General features: G+C 40.3%; 1 protein-coding gene across 1 annotated transcript; it reads left to right on the forward strand.

Annotated features, from left to right (window-relative positions):
- On the forward strand, positions 1 to 25,993 carry LOC126236154 (rRNA 2'-O-methyltransferase fibrillarin). The gene is made up of 6 exons (XM_049945240.1): positions 1 to 158; positions 1,408 to 1,593; positions 2,037 to 2,182; positions 10,189 to 10,359; positions 15,505 to 15,750; positions 25,315 to 25,993. The coding sequence occupies exons 1-6, from the start codon at positions 146 to 148 to the stop codon at positions 25,486 to 25,488; spliced, it is 936 nt and encodes a 311-aa protein (XP_049801197.1). The 5' UTR covers positions 1 to 145; the 3' UTR covers positions 25,489 to 25,993.
- The last annotated feature ends 239 nt before the right edge of the window (positions 25,994 to 26,232 follow it).

Genomic DNA, 26,232 nt, shown 5'->3' on the forward strand with positions numbered 1-26,232 from the left:
TGGCTCCACGGCCGAACTTTGATGATGTACTTTGGCCGGCGGGAGGTAGCTTGTGAAGCGTGAAACGTGGAATCGTTGTTTATAAGTGTTAAGTGTTTTGCATTACTGCGCTATATGCGCTGCAACATTAGTTACTAGTTTCGCAATGGGCAGACCAGGTAATTACACTTCATTTCACCCAGTAAATACGTTTCATAAGTGTCTAAATAACACCACGTGTTCGCCGGCAAACATTTGTGTCATTGAGCACATAGATTCCCCCGACACTAAAAGTTTATTTTATTTCCACATGTATAGGCTTGAGTATATGGATTAATTGTCGAAGAAAATTGCGAACATTTATGCTGGTCAGAGTGTGAGTTCCTTGTACACATATTTCAAAATTTTGAAGCTGGAAACAAACCAAAATATTAAATTACATCCGCCTGAGGTTGTTGTAAAGTTTTCATTAATTTTGAATATTGCTGTTTCCAACAGACTGACGCCGACTCAATCGTTTGATGTGTTAAACATCTAGTGTGGAGTAAGATTCACTGTGTAATGTTTACATGATGGTAGTTTGCATTCCACTTGATCCATTTTGTTTATTTTGTAAAGTGAACTGTTTATGTACAGGAATGTTTACATTACGGCGTAAGTCATCAAAACTTCTTGTGGATAAACTAATTTTTTCCTTCCCTCATTGAATTTCTCCGTTCAGTATTTGTGTACGTTTCTGTTGGAACTTTGATTATTTATAACAAACTTCTAAAGATAGTGTACAGGCTATAAGGTGCCTACAGCTTGTCCCATGATACCAGCATGAGTTTTTTTTTTATAAATCATGCATTATTACATCTCAGTGTACTTAATTTCGCGAAATAAGTTAGGTATGGCATTTTTATACGGAATTTTAATGCTTAAATGATGTTTAGTGCTTAGTTTATTTCTGTTAACCACAAAATATCGATTGAATGCCATGTGGAATATTTATTTGATTGAAACATGCAGCAAAATAATTTTATTGCTCTCAAAATTTCCAATGAAATGTACAGACCTAAATATTTTACAGAAATGTGGATTATTATATTCTAAATATTGATTTAAATGTTGTGATATTTTGTGGAGAAAGAACTATGAGTTGCACTAAATAATGATGGATAAGGTTCTTTCTATGTAGGCCCTAACTACTCACAGTCTTGGAGGAGAAAGACTGCTGGGGCTTTGATCCGTGAACTTCCTGCCAACTGTTTGAATCCTGGTTATTAGTAAATGACTGATTCTGCCACACATGTGTGCTACTTTTCTGTGATATGTGTATTAAAAGAACTCTTATCTGTGTTACATGCTGGCTGCTGAAACCTTCACAGCTCATAAATATTTGTCAGTAAGGAAGATATTTATTTCTGTAATGCACAACTGTTGCAGGTTTTTCTCCAAGAGGTGGTGGACGAGGCGGCTTTGGTGGAAGAGGTGGTGGAGGTGGCTTTGGTGGAAGAGGTGGCGGCGGCGGTGGTGGTTTTGGTGGTAGAGGGGGTGGCCGTGGAGGTGGAGGGCGAGGTGGTTTTGGTCGCAGTCCAGGAGGCCGCGGAGGAAGAGGTGGTAGGGGTGGTGGTGAGTATAGAGTATTTTATTTATTTATTTTTTTAATCACTCGAAGGTTAAACATGAGCATTTAAATCATTTCAATTTTTGTGAGTTTTCTCATTTGGCAATTTGACATGTTTTAATACCGTGTCATTTTGTGTCTTTCAGATAATGATCTCATTTCCTTAAATTGTGGGTGCTAACTTTTTACTTAAGTTGTTAAATTCAGCTGATGAATTATTATATTTTCATATTCTTAAATGTTGTTACTTCTTAAGTGTTCTGGATATGTGTTTAAATGGAATTACATACCTGCATCAGAGTAATTAACCATTTGGACGTATTGTAAAGCAATGAATTTTTTTGTGTTTGCTGCAAAGCGTCACATAAGTTTCCATTAGCCTGGCAGACTGGTATATATCCTACCACTCCATTTGGAGTGTTTGTTCATGTTGTTTCCAATTTCCTAGGTGGTTTTAAGGGAGGCAAGACAGTTATAATCGAACCACATCGACATGAGGGTGTGTTTATAGCAAGAGGGAAAGAAGATGCTCTGGTCACAAAGAATATGGTGCCTGGTGAATCAGTGTATGGAGAGAAAAGAATTGCAGTTGAGGTTGGTATTTATTTAATTTTTGTATTTGTTGGATTTTAATCATAGGAGAGCTGTAGTATCCAAATTTTAAGTAAAGTCTGTAGCGCATGTAATAAAATCAGAATTCACATACCATGTAGTTTTTAAAACAGTCTTGCAGTGCTGTTGCCAAAACAAGAAAATAATATTCAACATTTCTTATAAACTTGATTTGTGAGCTATGTTAAATGTTCATGCATAATTAATGTAAATCTGTAGGACATTCCCAAATAATGAATCTGTTTGTGGCGTTGAAAATAAGCTTATGTTCTTTTTGGTCATCATGATAGATGATATAGGTATGTATTCATTTAATTGTGATACGTTAGTAATTCGATTTAAAAAAATTATTTCAGTATCTGGGCAGATAAAAAATTTGCAAGTAGTCACTACACAGCTGAACAGTCACCCTTTTCTGTTCTTCTGATTGCAGCTTTTGGAGGTAGCATTTGGGTGACAGTAGCATTTTTATATACCTTTATTGGACCTCCTGCCACTGTAGCACAATAAACTGTATTTAAAAAAATTTGAGAGGCAACCAAAAATGACCCAACTGCTCATGGGAAATAGAAACCTATTTGCAAAAAAGAAAACCCAGCAAATGTTTGTGACAGTGAAGAATATTAATGTACAGCTTCAGTTGCAGTAATTGCACTTGTGCTATTACATCCAAGTCTAACCATACCCTCAAGTATCGCAGTATTTAAATCATGACATATTTGGGGAAAAAACCACATCTAGTATTCTACAGTTGTAGGTGCTGACTGTATGTTTAGTGTATTATGTCTTATTTCTTGTATGTGGTGGCTTGGGTCATGTTGTTTATTAAAGTTATGTAGATCTTTTGGAAAGCTAATCCATGGGGGTGGGGGGGGTGTATTACTCTCCTCACTCACACACATACACACTCTCTCTCTCTCTCTCTCTCTCTCTCTCTCTCTCTCTCTCACACACACACACACACACACACACACACACACACACACACACACACACACTTTTATGTGAGATTGCAGTTATTTCCTTGATCAAAAATGCCTGTTTTCCAACTTTAGAGTAATATTTTCAAGTACCTCATACGTTTGAAGGTTTTAATAACAAGAATATTCCCATAGCAGTCCCATTACTTCCTTTTTTTCCGTATGATTAGTGGTATGAACCACAAGTCATTTTTAAGGCACTTATCTTTATCATGTTAATGACATTGTAACTCTATTGCTGCAGTATTGTGTTGTTAAATAAACCCATATCCTCATTAATTATGGAAAAATCGCATTTCCTTTATGCTTTCTTCGCTTTAACGAAAGTACAGAAGTTCTGATTCTGTCAGTTAAAATACTTGCGAGTTTTTATTTGTACATAAGTTCAGTGCTACATGGCAGATAAATCAGTTTCTACCTATATGTGATTTTAGCGGCATTTTTGTGATGAGTTTAGTTTTATAGGTAGTTATTTTTCTTCTGTTTGCTTTACAAAGGCCAAAGTTCGCTAGCCAGAAGATTACAGATAAGTACCACATTGTATTAATTATGACTCCCATATTCCAGTGCCAATTGCATAGTGTGTGCACAAATAACTTAGTGTATCTGTGCAGATAGCATGCTAGCAAAAGGTACAGTGGTAGTGGTAGTGAGTGGTGGGGGGGTTCATTGTAAATGGCAGCTCTACAGTATGAAAGGTGCAGTTCAACTAACTGAAGCACTTATCTTGCATAATATAGTCATTTAAGTTCAGAAGTTTCAGACTAAAAGTATCAAGGGAAAGGGTTGTCACAGGAACAGCTAAGATGGCCACAAACGGGTGGACTTCCTTAGCAGCTATGACAAGAATTGATTCTGTACATGGGCCAAGTTATTTTTCCTGAGCATTATCTACACTCCTGGAAATTGAAATAAGAAAACCGTGAATTCATTGTCCCAGGAAGGGGAAACTTTATTGACACATTCCTGGGGTCAGATACATCACATGATCACACTGACAGAACCACAGGCACATAGACACAGGCAACAGAGCATGCACAATGTCGGCACTAGTACAGTGTATATCCACCTTTCGCAGCATGCAGGCTGCTATTCTCCCATGGAGACGATCGTAGAGATGCTGGATGTAGTCCTGTGGAACGGCTTGCCATGCCATTTCCACCTGGCGCTTCAGTTGGACCAGCGTTCGTGCTGGACGTGCAGACCGCGTGAGACGACGCTTCATCCAGTCCCAAACATGCTCAATGGGGGACAGATCCGGAGATCTTGCTGGCCAGGGTAGTTGACTTACACCTTCTAGAGCACGTTGGGTGGCACGGGATACATGCGGACGTGCATTGTCCTGTTGGAACAGCAAGTTCCCTTGCCGGTCTAGGAATGGTAGAACGATGGGTTCGATGACGGTTTGGATGTACCGTGCACTATTCAGTGTCCCCTCGACGATCACCAGTGGTGTACGGCCAGTGTAGGAGATCGCTCCCCACACCATGATGCCGGGTGTTGGCCCTGTGTGCCTCGGTCGTATGCAGTCCTGATTGTGGCGCTCACCTGCACGGCGCCAAACACGCATACGACCATCATTGGCACCAAGGCAGAAGCGACTCTCATCGCTGAAGACGACACGTCTCCATTCGTCCCTCCATTCACGCCTGTCGCGACACCACTGGAGGCGGGCTGCACGATGTTGGGGCGTGAGCGGAAGACGGCCTAACGGTGTGCGGGACCGTAGCCCAGCTTCATGGAGACGGTTGCGAATGGTCCTCGCCGATACCCCAGGAGCAACAGTGTCCCTAATTTGCTGGGAAGTGGCGGTGCGGTCCCCTACGGCACTGCGTAGGATCCTACGGTCTTGGCGTGCATCCGTGCGTTGCTGCGGTCCGGTCCCAGGTCGACGGGCACGTGCACCTTCCGCCGACCACTGGCGACAACATCGATGTACTGTGGAGACCTCACGCCCCACGTGTTGAGCAATTCGGCGGTACGTCCACCCGGCCTCCCGCATGCCCACTATACGCCCTCGCTCAAAGTCCGTCAACTGCACATACGGTTCACGTCCACGCTGTCGCGGCATGCTACCAGTGTTAAAGACTGCGATGGAGCTCCGTATGCCACGGCAAACTGGCTGACGGTGGCGGTGCACAAATGCTGCGCAGCTAGCGCCATTCAACGGCCAACACCGCGGTTCCTGGTGTGTCCGCTGTGCCGTGCGTGTGATCATTGCTTGTACAGCCCTCTCGCAGTGTCCGGAGCAAGTATGGTGGGTCTGACACACCGGTGTCAATGTGTTCTTTTTTCCATTTCCAGGAGTGTATTTAAAAAAAAGTTAATGTGTACAAAGTTATTTCAGCCTATGAAAAACCAGTATATCTGCATTTTTAATGGAAGACGAGGATAAAATATCCATTCAATATGTTTATATTTTCTGTTGGTGTGTTAATGTTTGTTTACATTATACATTCTACTTTCTGAAGAATGTGGTTAAAGAAAAATTTGTGACTTGAATCATATTGTTTGAGGTGTCAGACCGTCCTGAGTTTTTTAAAGTGGAATATATTTCTTATGTATAAAATCTTTATAATGTTATGGGCCTCTCTGAGGTTTCTTTAACAGTTCGTCCAAAAACAAAAACAGAGCAAGGTGGCGCAGTGGTTAGACACTGGACTCTCATTAATAGCATTACCTCCATTGTGAAAAGTCCTGTCCAGTGTTCCTTGTTTGTGGATGATTTCTCTTTGTTTTGACGACAACGCGTCAGTTGCAGCTTACTCTTAGACGTTTGGATGACTGGACGCAGAAGAGTGGTTTTAAGTTTTCCACCGAGAAGTCCGTGTGTATTCTTTTTCACCATTCTCATTCGATTTTAACCTTTCCTGAGTTGAGGATAAGGGACACTGTCCTCGCTTTTAAAGACACGGGTAGATTCCTGGGGCTCATTTTTGATTTGAAGCTTATGTGGTTACCTCATCTTAAAGACCTGAAACGACGGTCACTTAAGTCTTTAAGTATTTTAAAGTGTCTTAGCCACAGTACATGGGGAGCCCACAGGACTTGTCTGCACCAGTTTTACAATTCGTTTGTGTGATCTCCGCTCGATTATGGGTGCACGGTGTATGGGTCTGCGAGGCCTTCTTACTTAAAGATGTTGGACGTTGTGCACCATGAGTGGATTCGGTTGGCCACTGGGGCATTCAGAACTAGCCCCATACCAAGCCTCTGTGCAGTGGCTGGTGAACTGCCACTTCATATGCGGTGGCGGCTACTTACAGTGCGCCCGGCGTATAAAACTTTGTCCACACCATACACACCTGCATACCATACCATTGCTCAGCTTCCTCTGGCACGGCTATTTCATAACAAGCAACGAGTGACGCGGCCCTATGGGATTCACGCACAGGATTGCCTCTCTGCGTTGGATATGGCTGGTCTTCATGTTTTCCATCTCGGTTGGAGCAGATTTCCACCTTGGCTCCTCCGGAGACCCAGACTTATTTAAGATTTGACTAATTTTAAGAAAGATAGTACACCAGATTTTACATTCCAGTATCAGTTTTTTAACATTTTAGATGCGCATCATGGTTTTACTGTCGTTTACGCTGATGGCTCCAAACAGGAGAATTTCATTGGCTGTTTTGTAGTGTTCCCTGATCATGTTACCCGGATTCGCCTCCCTGATGAATATACCGTTTTCGCAGCGGAGCTCCACGCGATCCTGAAGGCACTGGAGCGGATGAATCATGTTTGGGGCAATCGATTTCTCCTCTGCTCCGATTCTCTTAGTGCCTTACAATCATTGCAGAATCTGTACCCTACTGAGGAGATGGTCCAGCTGATATATGACCAGCTGTACTCGCTCCAACGGCGGGGTAAGGAGGTGTCCTTCTGCTGGGTACCTGGTCATGTTGGAATATGGGGCAATGAACAGGCCAATCGGACTGCCAAGGAGGCCTGCAAAAATAGAGAGCAGGATGTGGTCCAGTCTCCTATTCCCTTGCAGTCTGTCATTTCTGCACTCCACAAGAAGTGCATGGAGTTGTGGGAGGAAGAATGGCTGGCGGTGACGGCCAATAAACTGTGGGCGGTTGGTGAATTCAACAACTCGGCCGTGGCATACCTCCTGCCGGGTGCTCAGGCGGGAAGAAGTGACCCTCACGCGTCTTCGGATTGGGCACTGTTCTCTGACACATCGTTTTCTATTACGGCAGGAGGATCCCCCAATTTGTGATGTTTGTGGTGTGCACATCTCTGTCCGGCACATTTTAACAGACTGCATTTTATATCGTGATGCAAGGGTAGAAGCAAAAGTTGATGGGGATCTGCCCTGTGTTTTAGCTAATGATGAGACATGTGTGTCTAGGGTTTTAAAGTTTTTTGATGTGTCTGGACTCTGGCCTAAATTCTTAGGCTGTAGGTTTTAGTGTATTGGAAAGTGACTGGCTCCTCCCTTTTTCCTTGCGGTCAGCCAGCCACTACCATGTGCTATATTGTTTTAGCTCCCTCTACCACTTTCTTCCTGCATTGCTCATGTTTTACTGCTGGCGGCATGCTTTGTCCCACGCTTCGGTGTGGGTAGGCACATATTTTTCCAAGCTAGTTTCCCGTGTCTTACGTTCTGTTTTATCTTATTGTTCTGAGTATTTTCTTAACACCCATCTCAATCTGTTACTGAGCGGGCGCTGAAGACCTTGCTGTCGTGCGCCCTTAAAACCCTCTCCTCTCTCCTCCTCTCTCTCCTGCTCTCTCTCCTCCTCTCTCCCCTCTCGGGAGGACAACAGTTAAATCCCGCGTCCAGCCATCCTGATTTAGGTTTTCCATGATTTCCCTAAATCGCTCCAGGCAAATGCCGGGATGGTTCCTTTCAATGGGCACGGCCGACTTCCTTCCCCCTCCTTCCCTAATCCGATGAGACCGATGACCTCGCTGTCTGGTCTCCTTCCCCAAACAACACAACACACAAAAACAAAACCTTGATAGACCGTGGCGTGTGCATAGAAGCACAAAAAGTACTTGGCGGACTAGCCTATCAAATGACAGACTGTCATAAATTGAAATGCAGTATCATTCTAAATATCAGTGTCATCACTGTCACCACTGTAGTGATTTTCTTTACCATCCATTCCACTACTGTCACAAGATTTCTAATCACCGCCCTATGATACTATCATCATCATTGGCTTCGTCTGCCCTATCCAAGGACACTGCATTCCCCACCCTTTCATTCATGTGATCACCTTTTCCATAGGAAACCAGTTAAACATATTGCTCACATACTCATGATAGGTACCCATTATACCAAACAAACATAATTTAACTACAGTGAATGCTAAAAAACGTTTTGTTAACAGAGAAAGTGTAAGCCTGTTTTACTGTAGTTGAAACTTTGAAGCAATACTCACTTTACATGAATTCTTTTGTTTCTTCTAGCAATTCAGAAAAGATCTTTCTTGGTCCACCCATTCATCCCACAATATGCTTTCCTTCTGGTTATGCCTGCAATTATGTCTTCCATCCAGTCTCTTAAATTTGTTTATTGTTCTCTCTCTCTCTCTCTCTCTCTCTCTCTCTCTCTCTCTCTCTCTCTCTGTCCCCCTCTCCTAGTAGTTATCATTCATCTATCCATTGTTTGCTGAGCAACCATAAATCCCAGTTCTCACTGTTGTAATTCTAAACTGGTAATACAGACTAATTGTAGGCTTACATTTTCAAAACTTCCAAAACTTATTTTTCAAAATCACATTTTTGTATCAGAACACTAGTCTATTTTTGCTTTTACACATATGTCTTTTTGCTGTACATCCAGTCCTCTTCATCTACCCTAAATACAAAAACCGGTCAAGAGAACCTACAACTTAATTGTTATTTTAAAACAACAAGAATAATCAGTTTTTGACAGTATAATGTAACTGAATAGATAGAAAGGCCTACTCACCAAACGGTGGCAGGACAGCGGTAGAAGGGTTGAAGGGGAAGGAAGATGTGTTATGTTATTGAGTTGTTATTTTGTACTTTACCTTTCCATTTTGTTCATTGTACTTTATTTTAGATTTTTTTATGAGTGATATTCAGTTTACTTTCAAATAGATACAGTGAACTTGTTCAATTCAGTAATTATTATTTTGAGTTAATGTGCACTAGAGGAAGGAAACAAATATAGTGTCATTAGCGAAATTAGTGTGATAGAGATAGTTTCCATTAACCTGTATTCCTTCTTTGGTTGACTCTGTGTAGCGTAGGTTTGGGATGTGGTTTCTATGGTTCTATGGAGTACAGCTGTTACGGGCTTCTAGAGTGCCCGACTAGCTGCACCTAAGAGGGTCAGGCGAACATCCACTACTTACGACAAAAGGGAATGAATATAATCTCTGAACTTTTGCCATGAAGTCCTGTACCTAAATCTCTCTTTAGTAGCTTGATGATTCATTGACATTAATATTAATGATTTGATAGTGTTGAAGAACATTTTGCTTGTACTGAGATTTCTAGCCATGGTAGTGAAGTCTTGCTAAATTTGTAGACGTCTCACTAGAATGAACTAGAGTACAGTAACATAAATGTCAGCATCTGGCAATAGTTTCACAAAAGCCTTGCCAGCTTGTTCCTTACGTGCTAATGGTGTTTGCATAATAGTGAATTACTGGCTAATTTCTGTTTGTAATTTGAGGTGCATTTTGATGATACATCAAAATGGAACATTGGATGAGGACTTTGCATTGGAGATATTAAAATGCAGTAGAAGCAGGTGCAATATTTGTTATGAAGACACAGTATTTTGGTCTTGGTCCAACTGGCTATGCCTTAAGATAACATCATGCACAAAAAGTTCAGAATTATGCTGGCAAAAGCAGCTGGACTGGGGAAATCCAAGCAGATAAGTTGCACAAATTTTCATGCAAGGTGTTCTGACCTTATTTCCTGCCTTTGGATAAGGTAAACTTCTGTTGAAGATGGAATTTCATATGCCTTCATTATTTATTTCTTATTCTTCTTTCATGCAGCTTGCGTTGTTTTCAGGAAGGAGAAACAAAGATTGAGTACAGAGTATGGAATCCATTTCGCTCGAAGCTTGCGGCTGCTATATTGGGAGGTGTTGATCAAATCCACATGCCACCAGGAAGCAAAGTACTCTACTTAGGTGCTGCTTCAGGAACAACTGTATCCCATGTATCTGATGTTGTTGGACCGGTATGTATTAGTGTATGCTGAAATATGTAGAATTGCATTTTATCTCACATTATATTTAAATTAATTGAGCTTATGCAGATAATTTTTGTTAATAATGTTTTATCTGTGTAATTTTTTTCCTTCCTTCGCTGTTGGACAAAGCCAGTTGTTTTTATGCTCTGCTCTCCTGTATGTTAAATCTCAGATAAATTGTTACATGCAGTTATGTAATACATTATAAATAAGTGCATATTTTTTGTGGCTGTTGTTATGAATTCCAGTCACACACACACACACACACACACACACACACACACACTCACTCTTAATGACCACTGTCAGTTATTGAAATACTGTTTGCAAAAGTCAAATTGTTACTTGCTTGGAAACCTGAAATCATACCATCAGAGATGCAAATTATGCTGTTTTATTTACCATTAACATACTTTTGTTGATTTGCAGTGGAATTCTCAATTTTTTTGTTAAAACTGTGCACTATTATTATTTGCGAAACATTCACATTGGCTACCAAATATACAATGGCTGAGGTGATGAACATACAAGGAAATGTGTGTTGTTTATTTTATTTTGTCGATGGTGCAAATCCTATTTTTTTCCCCAAAGTTCCACTGTAGTCCAAGTCCTTAGTTAACAGTGATTAGAATTATTTGGCTATCATTATATTTGGCACTCGCATCGCAATTTTTATGGTCAAATAATACTGTTGTGAAATTGCAGCCATATCTCTTCTTTTGAACATAAGTGAGCTGAACTGTTGGCAACCATGTGCATCAAGCATAGTGTTGTCAAATAAGTTATGTCAGCGATACTTATACTTATCTTCATTACCTTCCTTCCAAGTGTTTGCCCTCTTGACCTGTTATAGTCTCATCGAGAAGGTCTCCTGCCAATTTTTCGTTTGTTGGCCTAGCAGTTTTACACTGTTAGGATGGTAATGTATCATTGATTTCAAAGCCCTCTTTGAACTCATTTGTTGTAGATATTCTCATCAGTTGTTTTGGTAGTTTTGAATATAATGTGCAACGGGTTCCATATGAGGTTTCAACACATCTTCATTCCTTTTGTGATCCCATTTGGTGTAAAAGCTACACGTTTCAAGAGTTTCATTTTACAGGTGACTCTTTTCGCATCTTTTGCCTTGGTTGCCCTGGCTTCGTTGCCATAGCACAGGTCTTGTTAAGATTTTATAAAGGAGTATTCTTGTGTGCTTGTGGACTACGGAAGATTTCATTAAAACATAAATGATTCCCATAGTTGTTGAATACATAGTATTTTTCAACTAAGTGTTTCTTCCTTATAAGATATTTATAGGAAAAATGTTTGAATGTGTTCATTCTTTCTAGAATTTTATTTGTGAAACAGATGTTCCATTGTACTCTGTGTACTTTCCATAGGAAGCCATAATTTTGTTCTTTTCGGTGTTTATGTCCATGCTATATTTCTTAGATATAACCTGTAAGATATGCTGTAGGTCAGCCTCTGATAATGCTATGAGAGCTAAATCATCTGCAAAAAATAAAACATTAAGCTTTGTGTTTCTTTGAATTGAATGAAGCTGTGTGGCATTTTTCTCCGCTCTTGGATGATTTTATTCATATAAATAATAGGAAAGAGTGGTGAAAGTCCACATTTCTGCCCTAATTGTGCATGTATTCTGCCCCACTTAGAGGATTTGTTCTTTTTCTTGACACACGTTTTCATTATGCTACTTTGACAGTAACAACACTAGGTATGACTCTTTGTAAATAGTGCTCATTTAGAGCCATGGTGGAAAGAAACGCTTCTCATTGGCAGATAACAGATGGAAGGAACACGCACTAAATTAATTAACTTCTTGTGGTTGATGTTTACAGCCATGTACAATTTTGTAAATGACATCATAGTCACCTTTAACAGTAATAGTTATTTATTTGCACTGTTAATTCCGTAGTGTGACCATTATCAACTGGTATAACTGTGCTTTAGTACATAGCAAAATCTAAAAATCTTCTGATATATATAAATGTCATTGTCAGAGCTCTATGTTTGGTCTTTCAACGTTCTTAGTATCTTTAATACGAATCACATCAAATCATTACTCGTGGCCACTGTCCACATGTTAACTTAGCATGTTTATCTGGCCTATCTAGTCTAGAGTTTTACTAACAAAATTAAACATAAAAAGGTGCAGCATGCCTCTCCAGGCTTCTTTTGACACTTGGAACCAATTATGCCTAGTTGATATTGCTTTGTCCATTTTAATTTATATCACAGTTTTGTTGATTTCAAGGGCAATAAACAGCCATTAGATGTCAGCTTTTGAAAAGCAGTAGCCAATTGAAGTAGATTGCTTGGCTGGGTACAAGTCCCTCCAGCATTGAGATGTGATTAACCTCTCCAGTGTTAGATGACTCATTAATTTATTACAATCTTGATTGGAAATTAAAATATCGTGAATAAAGGAGGGAGAACTGCAGTTCAACTTACATTAAAAAAATCCCACATTTACATTGTTGTCGATCTGCACATCATGTGGCAATGTGCAAAATTCAGTGCCTGCATGAATTTGTTCAGTTATGAAGTGCCCCCATGAATTAGGAATTCTCAACTACAGTCGTAGAGGTGGGTTTTATATATGTTGCCTATGCTGTGCTTGAGTGGCAGGCTGGCAGTCAATTCAATATCTGACAATATACTAAACTATATTATTTATTGTAGCAACAAGTGTGTTATCACTCCAGCACACAAATTATGTATGGTAAAATTGCTTCATGAGTGTTTATCTTCTTAAGAAATTTGCTAAATTAGTAAAGTTAACACTCTCTACTACATCGATTTCACTTGCTACTTTTTACTTAATTTTTGTTCATGATTAATAGTATTTTCCCATATTATTTCATTCTTATTTTTGTCATCAAGTGCCAACTGGTTTTGGTTTGTAATAAGTCATCGTTATCTGTTGCATTCCCTGCATACAAAGAAGATAGTTCAGTTATTAAAAGTATTGTGATAGTAAAAACACAGCAAATGTAGCAGGGAAAAGGAACACCGATGTTTAAAATGTGAGATGGACAGAAAGTGCAAAATGGCTGAACAGGAATGGTTTGAGAACAGATGAAAGGCCATAGAAGTGTCCATAAACTGGAAAAAATTAAAAATAACCATGGAGAAAAGGGAAGCAACTGCATGAACACCAAAAGCTCAGATGGCCAGCCACTACTAAATAAAGAAGGGAAAGTTGGAAGGTATGTATAATATGTCTATAGAAGGGAAACCATCTTGGAGAGAAAAGAAGAGGAAGTAAGTGACGATAAGATAGGAAATATGACACTACAAAAATAATTTGACAGAGTAATGAAAGACCCAAGTGGAAACAAGGCCCCTGGAGTAGATGACATTCCCCCAGAATTATTCTTTGGGAGAACCACCTCGTGGGCAACATACAAAGCAGGCAAGAAACCCCCAGACTTGAGGAAGAATGTAGTAATTTTAGTTCCAAACGAGGCAAGTACTGCTGACAGGCATGAATATTACCGAAATCGCAGTTAAAAAAAGTCATGACATAGTGCAAAAATTGACATGAACTATTTACAGAAGAATGGAAAAACTGGTAGAAGCTGCACTCAGGGAAGTTCAATTTGGGTTCCAGAGAACTGAAGGATCATGGGAGAAAAAGCTTAGTCAATGGCCTATCATAGAAGATAGGTTGAAGAGAGGCAACCTTGTGTTTTATAGCATTTGTTGATTAGGAAAAGCTTTTCACAGTGTTGACTCGAATATACTCTTTGAAGTTTTGAACATAGCAGAGATAAAATACAGGGAACAAAATGTTGATTAGCCTACAACTTGTTCAGAAACCAGCCTGCATTTATAAGAACTGAAGAATGTAGAAGGGAAGCAGTAGTTGAGAAGGGTGTGAAACAGAGTTGTAGCCTAACACTGACGTTATTCAATCTGTGCATCGAGCTGTAAAGGAAACCCAGGGGAAATTTGGAAAGATAATAAAATTTCAGGAAGAAGAAATAAAAAATATTGAGGTTTGCTGGTGACATTGTAACACTGTTAGACATAGCAAAGGACTTGAAAGTGCATTTGAACAGAGTGGACAGTGTCTTGAAAGGAGGTTATAAGATGAACATTAACATAAGCAAAACAAGGGTAATGGAGTGAATTCGAATTAAATCAGTCATTGCTTGGGGGGAGTTATATTAGGAAATGAGAAATGAAAAAGGTAGATGAGTTTTGCTATTTGGGCAGAAAAATAACTGATTGTGATTTCAGACTGGCAAAAGCAAGAGAAGCGTTTCTGAAAAAGAGGAATTTGCTACTATCTTACTTAAATTTAAGTGTTAGGAAGTCACTTCGGGAAATAGTCGTCGTGAGAGTAGCCTTGTATGGAATTGAAATGTGAGCGATAAGCAGTTCAGACAAGAAGAGGAAAGATGATTTTTGAAATGTGGTGCTACAGATGAATCCTGAAGATTAGATGGGTGGATTGGATAACTAATAAGAAATACTGAATCGAATTGGGGAAAGAAAGAAATTTCTGGCGCAACTTGAGCAAAATAAGAGATCGGTTGATAGGATACATCCTGGTGTGTGAAGGAACTGGCAGTTTGGTAATGAAAGTTTGGGGGGGGTAAGATTATTGGAGACCAAAGCTTGAAGACAGTAAGCAGATTTCAATGGATATAGTTTGTGCTAATTGTGGAGAGGTTATGCGGTTTGCACAATGTAGACCGGCATGGAGAGCTGCATGACAACAACATTGTGATGAAGGAAATCCTGGAATTGAAACAAGAAACAGCAGGTAAGTATGATAAACTTCTCATGTGCAGATGGAATGTGAGTAGCACCTAATCCACTTAAAAAAATCATAAGATGCCTGCATTAGCTTTTTTAATATTATTGGAAATGAGTCTTCTTTGCTGCTTATTTTTCTGTTTTTGTGAGCTGCTAGTAGAGAGCAATAAAAGTTTAGCTGATAAAAATAAATTAAAATAACCAATAGTTTTATTTGCTATATAGTGGTTGCTCTGTGAGGAAATGTGTGTGTGTGTGTGTGTGTGTGTGTGTGTGTGTGTGTGTGTGTGTGTGTGTTTTTTAAAGAGAGAGAGAGAGATTCGTAGTGAATTAGTTCAACTAAATGTGACAATTTTTTCACAGGAAGGTTTGGTGTATGCAGTTGAGTTCTCCCACAGGTCTGGACGAGATCTGATCAACATGGCAAAAAAACGTACGAATGTCATTCCCATAATTGAGGATGCCCGACACCCTCATAAGTACCGAATGTTGGTTGGTATGGTTGACACAATCTTTGCAGATGTGGCTCAACCAGATCAAGCTCGCATTGTGGCTCTCAATGCACAGTATTATCTGCGGAATGGTGGCCATTTCGTCATTTCAATCAAGGTATTTATCATACTCACTGTACTCTGTTGTACACAGTGAATAAGTAGTTCTTTCGGGAGGAAGCAACAAATGTGTGTGCAGTATAACTTGGACATTGCTTGAACTGATGGTCGAGCAAGAAACAGTGATTGTGGTGGAGATTCCACATGGTGACCAACCACTGAAAGTTGGTGTCGAGGGGGGGGGGGATTGAACTTGTCAACTTACCTCTTCGTACCTAAATTTAATGTAATTACACATAATTTGAGGTGCCTGCTTCTAAAGCACACATCTTGAATTTTGACTGTGTTTTAAGACTCCAGTGCCGTACTGTGTAGGATGGAATAGAGAAATAAGACGCAAAAGACATGGACTTTCTGAATGAATGTCCAAGGAAGAAAGAATCTTCTGCAAATAGGCCTTATTTTTGTGTGCTCTAATTATACAAATATAAATAAAGTTTCACAATCTGTGGGTGCCCTAGTGCTCTGTTGAGCAGTGGACGTGGCATTGAGATATGTTATTGGATGTCAAATGTTGTTTAATGTGCAACAGTGGTTTATTTGGAAAGGAAACCATGTTTTCAGGCAATAATGTGTTATGTTGAGGAAAAATAGCAAGTCTGCAATGAAGAACCGGCGTTGAGGAGCTTTGTACAAATAAAACTTAGAAAACTCATGGGGTGAGGTAATCCAAAATAGTGTAAGATCTCTGATAAAAAAATGTGTGAAGTAAAGGCTTTCTAAAGTAAAAGGTAATGGGGAATGTTACCAAGACTAAGTGAAAAAAGTTTGTAGATAAGATTGTGGGTGGGGTTGAAAGATGCACGTTGATAACAACAGAGTGAGTGCAGCTATAAAATAATATAATTAAAATTGCAAAAATCTGGACTCATACCCTTGTAATGGTATCCTGTGTATGGTTAAGTAAGATTCCCCTCCAGACAGTACAGTTGGTGTCGAAATTTCTTGAACAAACTTGCAATTGTGTGCTTTTTTACACCCTGACAGGAATGGACATTTTCCTCTGAAAGGAAGCTATACAAAAAAGAGGAAAAGGATAAAAAAAGGGTAATCTCAAAAGACCACAGCTATTTAATTTAGCTTACCTCTATAGCCAGTCTTAGCTCGTGCTGGAGATACTCTTCGTATTTGCAAAATTGCATTTCATCAAAATCAAAAATTCAACTGAGAAAAATATAAAATAAGAATGGCTGCCAGTGTCTACAATCAGGAGCTGATATTCCCAACAGAAACACTTAAGAATAAAAGAAGGAAAACTACCTCTAGCTTTCAGTATGTTCATTTCTCATGGGTAAGTGCAGGATAGGTTTGGAAAGGAGTGCAAACTATTCAGACCCACAAGTGAGAAGGGCCCACTGTTGTAAGGAAGAGTTGAGACTAAGATGAAAGATGGAGGCATCAGAGAGGGAAAGTCATCAAAGGAAGTACATGTATAAACACTGCTGTTCCAGCTTTGGTTCAGGGTAAGAAGACAGGAGTAGGAATTGAAACTGTATAAAGAGAAGAAGAAATGAAAAGTGGGATTAGCAGTATAGAAAGGGAAGGAAAAAGCAGAAAAGGAGAGAGAGAGGAAAAGATAAAATGTAATTGTGTGAACAATGAGGAAAGAGGGGGAGTTGTTAAAAAGTAATTGCTTGAATAATGAGGAAAGGGGGGGGGGGGAGTTTTTAAGTCCAGGAAAATGGTGTGAATCAAGAATATGTTGTTCAGTAAGTTCCCATCTTCATACTTACGGAAAGCTAGTACTGGGTGGAGGTATCCAAATAGCTCAGGTGTTGTTGCAGGCGTTCAGGTCCCTTGTCTTGCTGTATAGCACGCTCAGCAGTGAGATACTAAATGTCTCCAAGAGGAACAGTCATGTCTTCAGGCAATTTAGTGGTGGTCACTTCTACGTTTAAAAAAAAAAGTTGGTTGTTAAAAAGAGTATGTGGTTTTGCAAGTTGCTTTGAGTTGGAATAAGCAGTAGTGGTTGGGTGCATCAGGTATGCGAAGCTTTGCAAGTTAGGTAGTGTTTGGGTAGGGATATTCGGCTGGCAGTGTCACATGGTTTGAGAAGGTAGTTAAGAGGGAGAGGGTGACATAATACAACAATAGGTGGTGTGGGGAGGATGTTAGGGAGGGAGATCATTCAAGGCGTGTGTGAGAAAGTTGTAGCCTAGGCACAGTAATGTTTTCAGGCCTGTGGTGTACTGGGTGACAAAAGGAGTACTTTTGAGATACTAGAGAATAGGGACTGTATTCGTCAATGGATAAAGAGACAAGACTGTGTGGATGGTTTGTTTGTGTAAAAGATTTGTGGATTAGTTGCAGGAGTGAAAACCCTGGTGGTTATTGATATGGCTGTTGAGAGATTTGGTATTGGCACAGATATGTTTGCCATGGATGACTAGAATGTATGTAGGGAAGGGAGCATTTATCCTCTGTACATTACTCCATCAAGGCTGTGACTTCAACTCTGCCAGAAAAATGAAGGCCAGTGAGTACAAACTGTTAAGTCGTCTGCAACAACTATTATCTGCAAACACAATTTCATTTGCCTCATTGATTGTATTTGTTGCTCAGTGATGCTCCAGACTGTTTTTGCTTTTTTCATGGAGTGTTTTACTGCTGTGCATAGTATTGAAATATGTTTTGCTTTTTTGATGAGACTAGAGGATTTTTCAGTTCTAGTGGTAATGGAGTTCAAATTCTTGAATGTAGACTGTCCTTGGAATTAGGTAATGGTTTCATGTTATAAAATAAGATTTCTGATCCCTCACGTTACCCACCCTTGTCCTTGCTTCTCTTTAATTTTACCTTACACTCCCACACATTGATTTTTGGTTAGGTTTATGTTGTACACTTGTTATCTTGTGTTTTGCATCTAGTTGCTTGGCATGTTTTACTGTCAACATTCCATCACAATGGGCCGATAAACCAATTACTTTCTTTTCTATACTTAATTCATGAAAAGTATATGGACCCAAGATCAGGTTTACAGTGGCTTTTTCACAATGACTTTCATCTATTGGTAGAAGTTTTACTGTGACAAACAATCCAAAGATTAATCAGTACTTCCGGGTGTCATCAGTCAGTAGTAAGAGAATATATGGACATTAAAGGTATAACGAATGATGCCTCTCCCGTAAATAACATCAACTGTTTGACAAAACTTTCCCACTGGTGGCTTGTAAGCCATATGTGTGTTTCCAGATTATTCACCGCATTTTTCTTGGGACAGCCCCATTTCTCCTAAAATGTTCTGCTGTCACAAAAGTCTTTTTAGTGACATGTAAATGTCCCTCTTTTTTGTGGTTCTGTGTGGTTCAAAGTATTTTATGCTACTGGAGGTTTGATTTGCAATTTACTGTCACATTTTTTAATACGAATCAAATGACCCTATTCCAGACCCTCTGTCGCAGCACTGCATTTGTCAACTAGACGTGTTCAATATAATATTCATTGACGTCCACTTTTTCTTTTAATTATCTTAGAACAGTATGGCATTAGCCTATACATGTATGTGCTTCCCATTTTGAAAGATAACATCAACTCCTACTCTGCCTTCTTTAGTATAAATCAAAAGACTTGGATGTAGATTGATGATTCCAGCATTGAAGAAAAGTCAACTCTAAAGACAAGGCATAAGTGGCAGGCAGATATGTGAACCCATTTTTGTTGTAAATTATTTAAAAGTTAATAATTTTCTCTTTCTCCACTAGACAGTAGAAGTACTGTTATGTATGGAGGAATATTTATTATTAATATTGTAACATTGCACGAACACGATATTAGAATGTCCACCAACCAACTTTTAATTCGCTTCCACGTAAAGGAAAATACAAAAACACTGAATGATGTAGTAATAAGTAAAATACACTAAATCAAGAGTTACATTAAGGCACAGTCTAACTCTGAAGTATTCCAAAGTCACAAAACCTTAGAGTGGCCAATGGCCTGGCACGCCATCTTATATACACCTGTTTGCACAGGTTGCAGTGCTTGCTGCACCATCTATGCAATTGTGAGGTGGCTTATTCAGGCCAGCCATGGAGGAGCACGCTATTTAATTATTCGCCTTAGCTTCTCCTTCCCCCTTGGTGGAAGATAATCACTGTGAAGACATCTGTGTCTTCATTGGGAGTGGACGACTGCTGAAGCAGGTGTCACAAGAGAATACACTCTGAAATGATGTACGTGCCGTGCTGACTCCCCAGGGAGAGACCTTAAGGGAACACTGGTAAAGGAGGTGCCATATCCAGGCAGGCACTCGGCAATTGAGACGGCAGAAAAGACAATGGCAACGATGGCAACAGGGGCCGCATAGATGGACGTGGCCCAGTGCTGACCCCTCTACCTGATGGCAGTGGCACCCAGAACGAAGATGATACAGGGGCCAAAGGGGCATGGGCTGCAGCATGGATGGTGGAGGCAGCCACAGGTCCGACAGGGTCTCCAGCGCATAGTTTGTCACACGTGGCTGGAGCTGGTCATAGTGTCGGGACACCAAACTATCGGAGATGCACACAACTCAGAGGCAGCAGCTTCAGCAGTGATGGGCGACTGCCAGTATCCATTTACAGTGCCAGCCAAACCAGCAGGCCCAGGTAGTGTAGCCCAGACAGAACCACTGTGAGGCTTGTGCCAGCAGGTGGCCAGTCATCAGTTGGAGCAGATAAGCAGCGTACGGGCTGGCAGCCGTGAAGCAGCCCTGCTGGGCTACACTCACCAACTGGAATGAATGTATTGGAGCTCAAGAATGTATCGAGGGCTTTCTCGGGGAAAGATTGCATGATGTTACGAAAAACATCTTGAACAACTGGAGATAGGACATTCATATTCACAGAACATGTACGGTAGTATGTTCTATTGCCCCTGATAGTGTGCAGTGTGTTAAGCTGTTCCACTGTTGCGCCAGAGCCAGTGAGGATGCAGATCGGTCCTGCATTGCCATTAGCATGGGATGTCAATCTTCTTGGGGGGTGGTCAGGGTGGTGTGACCTGACCCACCTTGTCATGTTCCAAGGGATTCTGCACACACCTGTTGCACTGCTGAAACACTTCGTCCCACACAAACAGCAATTTCCTGGATGGGTGCACCACATTACCTCGTGCCAATAATGCATCTTCTTTCAAACTCATTGATTTGGCAGTACAGTTTGCACGTACATCTGCGGGGTATCCTGCACTTCCGCTAAAGTCACAATGATCTGTTACCTTTGGTTTATAGTGACAACCGCGATATCGATGTTGATCTTGAACCTGCAGGCCAATGTGGTTCAAATACTAATCATTTTTGCAGAACATATATATGTAAATGCCTTGTGAATATGAACATTCTATCTCTAGTCATTATAGATGTTCTGTTTTTTCTGAACATGGGTGTATTTTTTCATCTGAGTTTTGAAAGTACAGTTCAGCCACTCTGGTCACCATTTGCCTGAGTGTGAAATGGAGAGGCTGTAACATGCCAAATACCACTCTTTGTCCCAAGACACAAATTGTGGGCCATTTTCCATCACAAGCATATGTAGTAATCCTTCCAAGGAAAAAAAATCTTTACGAGTGCATTGTTGTGGACATGGATGGACAACATACCACATAAGGAAATTCTGAGAAAGTATCAGCAGCAACATGCTAAAAGGAGTTAAGTAAGGGACCCACAATATCAGCTTGAATATGCTCCCAAGGACACTGGGAGATGGGCCACAGGGAAAGAAAGGCCCGTAGTGCCATCTGATAAGTGGAGAACTGTGGGCATGCTGACACAACGTGCATGATCTCATTGTCAGTGTTCTACAATAACAAGTGGCAGCAAGCCAGCAATTTTGTATGAGAAACACCCCAGTAGTCCTGGTGGAGGAGGTGCATGATGTCTCACCACAAGGCATCTGGGATCACAACATGGCCGCCAACTCTTCAGTAGCCAACAGCAACACGCCATCCAGAACTGAGAGGCAGTGGTGGGGAGAATAATATCCAAGCCAAGGATCTGACCCTTGGCCCGGTAGTTTATCCAGCCAGCTGTGGTGGACAAATTGAACAATCGGGCGTAAGACAGGATCAGCCGCAACAGCCACCGAAATCTGGGAACTGTTAATGGGAATATCATCCAGTGTTTTGGGCTTCCACATCTAAATGGAAATGCAACAGTCCATCCTGCTCAAATGCTGAATTGGAACCATTTGGCAACTGAGAAAGAGCATCCACATTAGCGTGTTGTGCTGTGGGGCAAAAGTGAATCTTGTAGTTACAACGCAACAAAAACAGAGACCAGCCTTTCAGGGGTGGGTGGCTTCATCTGGAAGGACCATTGAAAAATGGGAAAGAGAAACCAAAGGTTTATGATCAGTAATCAAATGAAATTCAGAACTGAGAGTGCGTACACAATAGCAAGGGCTTCTTTTTCTATCTGGTGTTACGCCTGATTCAGGGTTTTGGAAGCATACTCAATAATAGGGTGTTCAGGACTGTCCACATATTTGTGTGCAAGAACACCTCCAAGGCCATAATGGGAGGCATCTCTGGCCAAAACAAGATGCTGGCCTGGTTGGAAAGTAACCAAGCAAGGAACGAAGTGCAATTTTAGTTTCAAAAGTGTAAAAGCACATTTGCAGGTGGATGACATTTGGAAAGGAACACCTTTAAATAAGATAGCATGAAGGTGCTGAGCTACCATGGTTTCTGAGAAAGGCCTGCAACTGTTTGACATTGGTAATATGCGGCAAAGTTGTAATGGCTTCGACATGCTGGCATAACTGCCCGATGCCAGCATACGAGACTACAAAACTGAGATAGACGGCTGAAAAAATTGTAATTTGTCCAAATTACATTTCAACCCAGCTGCCTGAAGCACCATGAATAAGGCCCGAAGGTTCTGCAACTGCTCAGCCATTTAGGAACTGGAGAGCACATCCAGATAGTTAGTGCATCCCGGTAGTTAATGCCTTCTGGCACAGGGGCCAGAGTTGCTCCAAAAATCATTGAAAATAGCAGGGGTACTAGCTACAAAGAATGGCAGGTGCTGCTATTGGTATAGCCCCAAGGGGATATTCAGTACGAGGATATCTTTGGACTCATCATCCAGATGCAGTTGCAAGTAGGCTTCGGACAAGTCTAAAAAAACTTTGGCCCCTGAAAGTCAAGCTAAGTGTTCATCATAATGAGATGAGAGATAGGAATCAGTAATACACAGTGAATTTACAGACTTTTTAAAATCGCCACAGAGCCGTAGGTTGCCATTAAGTTTTGCAACAGTTACCAATGGAGTAGACATTCACTAAATGAAACAGGCATGACGACACCCAAGGACGTAAATCGATAAGAGTTCCACTTAGGCTTGCTCCATAAAGCAATGAGGATTGGGTGGGCAAAAAGAAAACCACACGTGCGCACCTTTCGTGTCATTGTTATACGAGCCGTGAAATGGGTAACACACCCTTAATATTCAGAAAACAGAGAGGAAAATTCCAAACAGAGCACGTCCAAGTGCTGGTATGGAACTCTATCCAATACCAGATGCACTTCATTAGAAATAAAAATTCCAAACTTTTTGAAGGCATCCAACCCAAAGTAAGTTTTCAGTGTTGGCATCTATCCCTAGAAAGGTCAAAGGCCAAATGACTGCTTTATACACAACAGGAGTAGAAAACTATCCCAGTATGGGTATATGTTGTTTGTCGTAACTTATCAACAGACAATAGACGGGACAGTGGTAGTGATAAAAGACCCACATAGGTTTGAGAACTTAACAAAGTCACTGCCGTACCCTTGTGTACTTTGATTTTTAACATCTTTCCATAAAACCTACTTCAATATGTGTGGGTCTGTCATCACTTGGGAAACAGTGTTCATGTCTGATGGAGGTTGAGAGTTGTACACAAACACAATATGATCCTTTTAATTTATTTTTTTATTTTATTTTTATTATTATTATTATTATTATTATTATTATTATTTTTTTTTTTTTTTTTTTTTTTTTTTTTTTTTTTTTTTTTTTTACAATTGTTGTACATCGCCCACTCGTGTTGAACAAGGCAATGAGGGCACAATGGGAGAGGAACATATGGTCGCTGTTGTGACACTGACTGCTGTTGCTGTTCTGCATGGCACTCTCCCATGCGATGTGGAGACCGCGGCTGCACGACTGTGATGTCATGTTCCCCCTCATGAGCTAACCAGTGGTGGCTGAGGGGAGAAGTAATGCCGGCTACTTCATATCAATCTTATATCTGATCTCCTGCTTACCTAAATACCTCAAAAGACAGGGTAATATTCAAAACTTGTGTGAGAGAGGGATTTTCACATTGTAAAGCGCGTTCACAAACTTCTCTATCAGGGGCCAAGCGTATTATAACATCACGAACCGAACCATCGAGTGAGCATATGAGTTCCACTGTGCTTCAGTAACAAACTGCCAATGACAGCTAAGCCAAAGAAGTTGTGTTGCCAAACTCTGTACAACTGTTGCAGCTGCTTTTGACAATGGTAAAACTCGATGTGAGTAGCAATAACGTGGGTACATTTGCAATTATGATTAGAGAGCAACCGACACACAAAATGAGAAATTTGCAGGTTCCTACAGGCGAGATGGCCGACACAAAAGTTGGTAAACACAAGGAAAAATCCATGACAGAAAGAAAGCCTTACACACATTGGGGTCAGCCACATCAAAAGCTTGGAAATATTGACAAAGGTGTTTTTTGTATGTGTCCCAGTCGTCCGCAGTATCAACGTATGGAGGAAACAGTGGGGGTTGAGTACCACGGAGAGATCTTGTTGCTGATTGGTAAGAGCCCGCTGCTGTTCAACAAGAGACTGAAGAAGCATTTTGGCCATAGTGGACCCTAAACAAAACATGCTGAGTACAAAACCACACTAGTCGCCAGAAATATTGTAGCATTACACAAACACAATATTAGAATTCCCACCAACCAACTTTTAATTCATTTCCCCATAAAGGAAAATACAGACACTCTGAATGATGTAGTAGTAAGTACAACACACGAAATCGAGAGTTACATTGAGGCACACATTAACTGAAGTATTCAGAAATCGTGGAACATTAGAGTGGCTGAGGGCCGAGTGTGCTCGCTTGTGTACAATTGTTCGCACATGGTGCAGCACTTGCTGCACCATTGTGACAGCCTTAGAGTGGACATGGAGGCAGGCGGTTTAATTATGCATGCTCAATGTATAGGGTTACAACCATTACTCTTACATGTAAACAGAAATTAAAGTAGGCTATTTTGTTCCCCCATTCTTTCAACATTGCCTGACCCATATCAATAATAGGCTTTTAACAATAACACAGGACAAAATATATCCATTTATGCTAACATCAAAAAGGAATCTTAAAGTAATTACTGTAATTAATCGATATTGTGCTCTTTCAAGTACGTTTAGCTAGTTTTTTTAACTGCCTTTAATGTATTGATCATTAACGTGATAAAAAAAGTGTTAGAAACAGTTACAATGCAGATGTTTAAGTTCCAAATTGTCATATATTTCCAGAGATATTTTAAAAGTATAATACAGAAAGTGTACTTTAAAAATACTATTTGCCGGTCAATATTGTTTGCAGGCAAGTTGCATTGATTCAACAGCGCAACCAGAAGCAGTATTTGCTGCAGAAGTGAAGAAACTGCAAGCGGATAAGTTAAAACCTCAAGAACAGATAACATTGGAACCTTATGAACGGGACCATGCGGTAGTTGTGGGTGTCTACAGGCCACCACCCAAGGCCAAAGGCAGTTAGTGTATTGGTGCTATTCTTCATTGCTTCAGATTTTTCTATTTGTGAGAAATTGAGTTTTATTCTGGCACAGTGCTGAAATTGTGGTTATATGGCCATTGTGTCTGCAGTCAGTGAAATTATGACTATTAATTTTTATTTGTATCATTTGTTTCTCACAGTGGCATTTCAGCTGTAAATGATTAGCTCAAGGACTTGTAATAAAGATTAATTTTTATAAAATACTTGCCCTCAGTAATCAAGGCAATAATGAGCTTAACAAGTTATTTTACATGTCATGTGTACAATGTATAGTACAAGCATTCCTCTTTCATACCTACTGTTACATCTACTAAATCTAGGAAGTGTTCAGTTTGTATCTGCTAGTGAAGATGACAAGAAAGAGTTGTTTCTTTCTATGTACAATAGAATTGTTAAAATTTTAATGTCTCATTGTGTTTGCAGCGTAAGTTGCATGACATCTTCCACATTGGAAATAAAGATTATCTTTTAAGAAGCTCTTCCAATATCATGTTGGAATTTATTGTTATTCTGGCAAAATTGACAAGCATTTGTGATTCTGAAAGGTTAATGCCCTCTGCATTTGTAATCCTAGCTGTGAATAAGAAAGCTAATTGAATGGACACACTTTCTGGATAATATTGCACAGCAGAGAAGCTGCTGCCTTCTTAATCTGTAATCAATCTGTTACCTAGAAGGCATTGACATTAGCATTTGGAATAGTAGTTTTCTGAATGGTAGAGTTTT

The sequence above is a fragment of the Schistocerca nitens genome, chromosome 2 (assembly GCF_023898315.1).
Source record: "Schistocerca nitens isolate TAMUIC-IGC-003100 chromosome 2, iqSchNite1.1, whole genome shotgun sequence".
NCBI classification, from domain to species: domain Eukaryota; kingdom Metazoa; phylum Arthropoda; class Insecta; order Orthoptera; family Acrididae; genus Schistocerca; species Schistocerca nitens.

Coding starts and splice junctions, on each gene's coding strand:
- LOC126236154 (XM_049945240.1), top strand. Junction 1,594..2,036: donor AAGAGGTGGTAGGGGTGGTG/GTGAGTATAGAG, acceptor CCAATTTCCTAG/GTGGTTTTAAGGGAGGCAAG. Junction 2,183..10,188: donor AGAAAAGAATTGCAGTTGAG/GTTGGTATTTAT, acceptor CGTTGTTTTCAG/GAAGGAGAAACAAAGATTGA.